This window comes from Brassica oleracea, chromosome C5 (genome assembly GCF_000695525.1).
Source record: "Brassica oleracea var. oleracea cultivar TO1000 chromosome C5, BOL, whole genome shotgun sequence".
NCBI classification, from domain to species: Eukaryota; Viridiplantae; Streptophyta; class Magnoliopsida; order Brassicales; family Brassicaceae; genus Brassica; species Brassica oleracea.
The window spans coordinates 17,099,638-17,102,610 of record NC_027752.1 but is presented as its reverse complement, the minus strand read 5'-3'; the positions used below and the strand labels follow the sequence as shown (position 1 = coordinate 17,102,610).

General features: G+C 38.1%; 1 protein-coding gene across 1 annotated transcript; it reads right to left on the bottom strand.

Annotated features, from left to right (window-relative positions):
• Positions 1–1,095: 1,095 nt before the first annotated feature.
• LOC106292902 lies at positions 1,096–2,183 on the bottom strand. Its single transcript, XM_013728568.1, has one exon. The coding sequence runs from the start codon at positions 1,931–1,933 to the stop codon at positions 1,253–1,255; it is 681 nt and encodes a 226-aa protein (XP_013584022.1). The 5' UTR covers positions 1,934–2,183; the 3' UTR covers positions 1,096–1,252.
• Between the last annotated feature and the right edge of the window lie 790 nt (positions 2,184–2,973).

Here is a 2,973-nt window from a genome sequence, read left to right as displayed (position 1 = left end):
GATCACATCCATGTCAGGGGAATCATCGCTGAGGAACTCAATAACATTATGCACACCTTTGGTTACCATGTCCATCCCCATTGCACCACACCGGTGTTACAACTGAACCATACATAGCCATTTTTTCCCTGCCAATGTACAGTGAACAGTTTGTAGCCTCGTAAATCTAATTGACATGCATCCACAAAATCATTATTTCATCAGCAAAAGTTTCAATCTTGAGTCGAACCACACCACAAACATAAAAAAATTTACATCTTGGTGGTACCTGTTGAAAATGACAGCCGACGTTTCAAAGTGATCTGGATTCTCCTAGGAAGGCTTAAGTTCCATAGCACATTGGCACGAAAAAAACCGGACAATAGGCGCTCTAGTTGTACCGTCCTTCAGGTCCGCCTGAGACGTACCCAGCCTTGCAGCCTCTGTTAGTCCTAGCAACCAAATAACTTTCCGTTATAGACCATCAGAACATAGTTTACATCATATTAGTTAATCCCAAATATTAAACACCACATTGCAAAGAAATACTTGAATCCACCCTGTTTTTGGCTGTATAGTTTGGCATTTGTTCCTCTATAATCTAGTATACAAGATCGTTCTTGATGTGATTTCAGTTTCCACCAGAAACTCACCTTCTTCAGGCTCTTTTACCATCCAACTTTATTTTCTGGCGCAAAATTTTCATTGCACAAAGACACGACTATTCTGTTAGTTTTGTTTAAAAGATGTCCACTTTAAAAATTCCCAAACATTAAACACAACAATGTAAATCCACAAATGTCTGGTCCACCTTCTGAAACTTATGTACCTAGGTAATCCCTCTGTAACTTTGTTCATAAGCAAAAATAGATATGAATTTCTAAAAGAAGAAGTTGTAACTCCAGTAGAGAGTGAGGGGGGTGTTACCACACCAACCCAATGGAACAAATAGAACCTACAAAACCTGAAGAGAATCATAAAGTTTCAGAGCTCTAAAACCAATTACCAACTCTTGAGAAAATTGAAGATGCTTTCTCAAGAAGGAATAAAACAGTAATAGATTTACATAAGATGCCTGCTGCATTTTATTCAAAAAAAGAAAGAAAGGAAAAAGTATATACAGCAACATATGTTTTATCATCATTTCAGTATTATACAACCAACATAACTAGGTGTGTTCTATCAAATATTTCATATAAAAAGCATTAAGCTTTGTTTTGGATTCCAAAAAAAAAAAAAAAAACAGCATTTGTTTCGAGCCGAAGATATGCATCTACGCGTTCGGATTCCAAAGCCTCCAAAAACGCGAATTGAATAAACCTATCACGTCCGGTAACACTTTCCACGCCAAACCCTTGTGCCCAGGCGCCGCCGCCACCGCCAAACTCAACATTTCTGTTGACTTTTCCGGTGATTTCACTTCATCGCAAGGCGGCACAACCACGGGCTCCGTGATTTCGCTAGCAATCGGTGATTCTTCGACACCACGGCGACGACTTGATTTATCCTTCTTCTTCTTCTTACCGTTTGATTTCTGGGAGGCAGCGGAGCTATTATTATTCTCGAGATGATCTTCGAAAGCTTCGATGATCTGGTGGATGAGCTCACGGTTAGGGGAAGAGTCCCATCTAAACCAGTAACTCGTGTAGCAATCGAAACATTCACAATCGAAATCGGGAGCTTTATGATGAGTCCTTGATTTCTTGTTCTTCGAATCGCAACAGCTTCTTCTTCCTCCGGCGTTCACGGTGGTGGTGGTGGTGGTTTTGAGTGACCTAGTGATTAAGTAAGCAAGGACTTGTTTATCTTCTGGGGAGAGATCAGAGACGAGAACGAGAATCACGGCGGGGAGAAGCTTCAGGACAGAGAGACAGTCGTCTCCTTTTGAAGAAGAAGACAATGGTGGAAGCGGGGAAGGAGATGGGTGCACTTTACCTTTGTTCTTTGTTCTCATGGCTGTGTTCTTTTGAACTAAACGAACGCCACGATGCTTTATAGAGACTTGGTCGATGAAGAGAGCTTTTTCTATGCTGCGTTGATTAATTGTTTTTTTTTTTTGGTTTTATTAGATTCTGAAGAAGAAGAAGAAGATACAGAGTGAGTCATGGTCGTCGTCATAGCGTACTTTTCATGTTTTGTTTACTCTTCTCCTATTGTTTTTTTTTTTCCTTACGGCTCTGATCTAGCGCGTATGCCTCACGTCCTTTATTTTATACTTTTTGGACGGCAAACATATTCCTTTTTGACGATTTCAGTAAACGCGACGTTGCGAGTGCTGACTTCGTCATGTAACCTGCTGCAACATGTCATCTCTGCTTGAAACTATAAGAACAACCTTATCTGTCGATACTCAAAAACAGAAAAATATTCTTAGTTTAAGATATTTTAATTTTATAATTATTTTTTTAAAGAGTAATCCAATTAGATATGGATATATGGTCATATGAGATTCTTAAATATGTACTACAACTTGAAGTTCTCAAACAACAACTTGCTTATCGCCTCTTTCATGCTACTTCTCCTCCTTCAAGTTTTTTCATATTTTTCTTTTCTTTGTTCTGAAATATTTTGTCTAGGACTCATCTCGAAATGCTCTAAAGCTTTGAGTAGTGAACAAAAGAAATAACAGGAAACTTTTTTTTTTGTAACATTCATAAGAATAAAAAAAACATTCATAAGAAATCACATTTTTTTATAAAGAATTTTTTTTTTTCATTTTTAAAATTTTTGAGCAGGAACTTTTGAGTATTCAAGAACAAATTTGTTTTTCGCTAAATATAAGAATGAACAACCATATGTTCAGTGATAACATTGTGTTAATTTGCCGTTTGTAGTCGTATTTATTATTTTCCTGCTTCTTTTTTTTGTAAAACTATTATTTTCCTGCTTGGTTGTACTTAGGCCTGAGACTTTTATCCGAGATCCGGATTCGATCCGAGATTCGATCCGGATCCGATCCGAAAATCCGGATATCCGGAGGGGCCGAATCCGGAT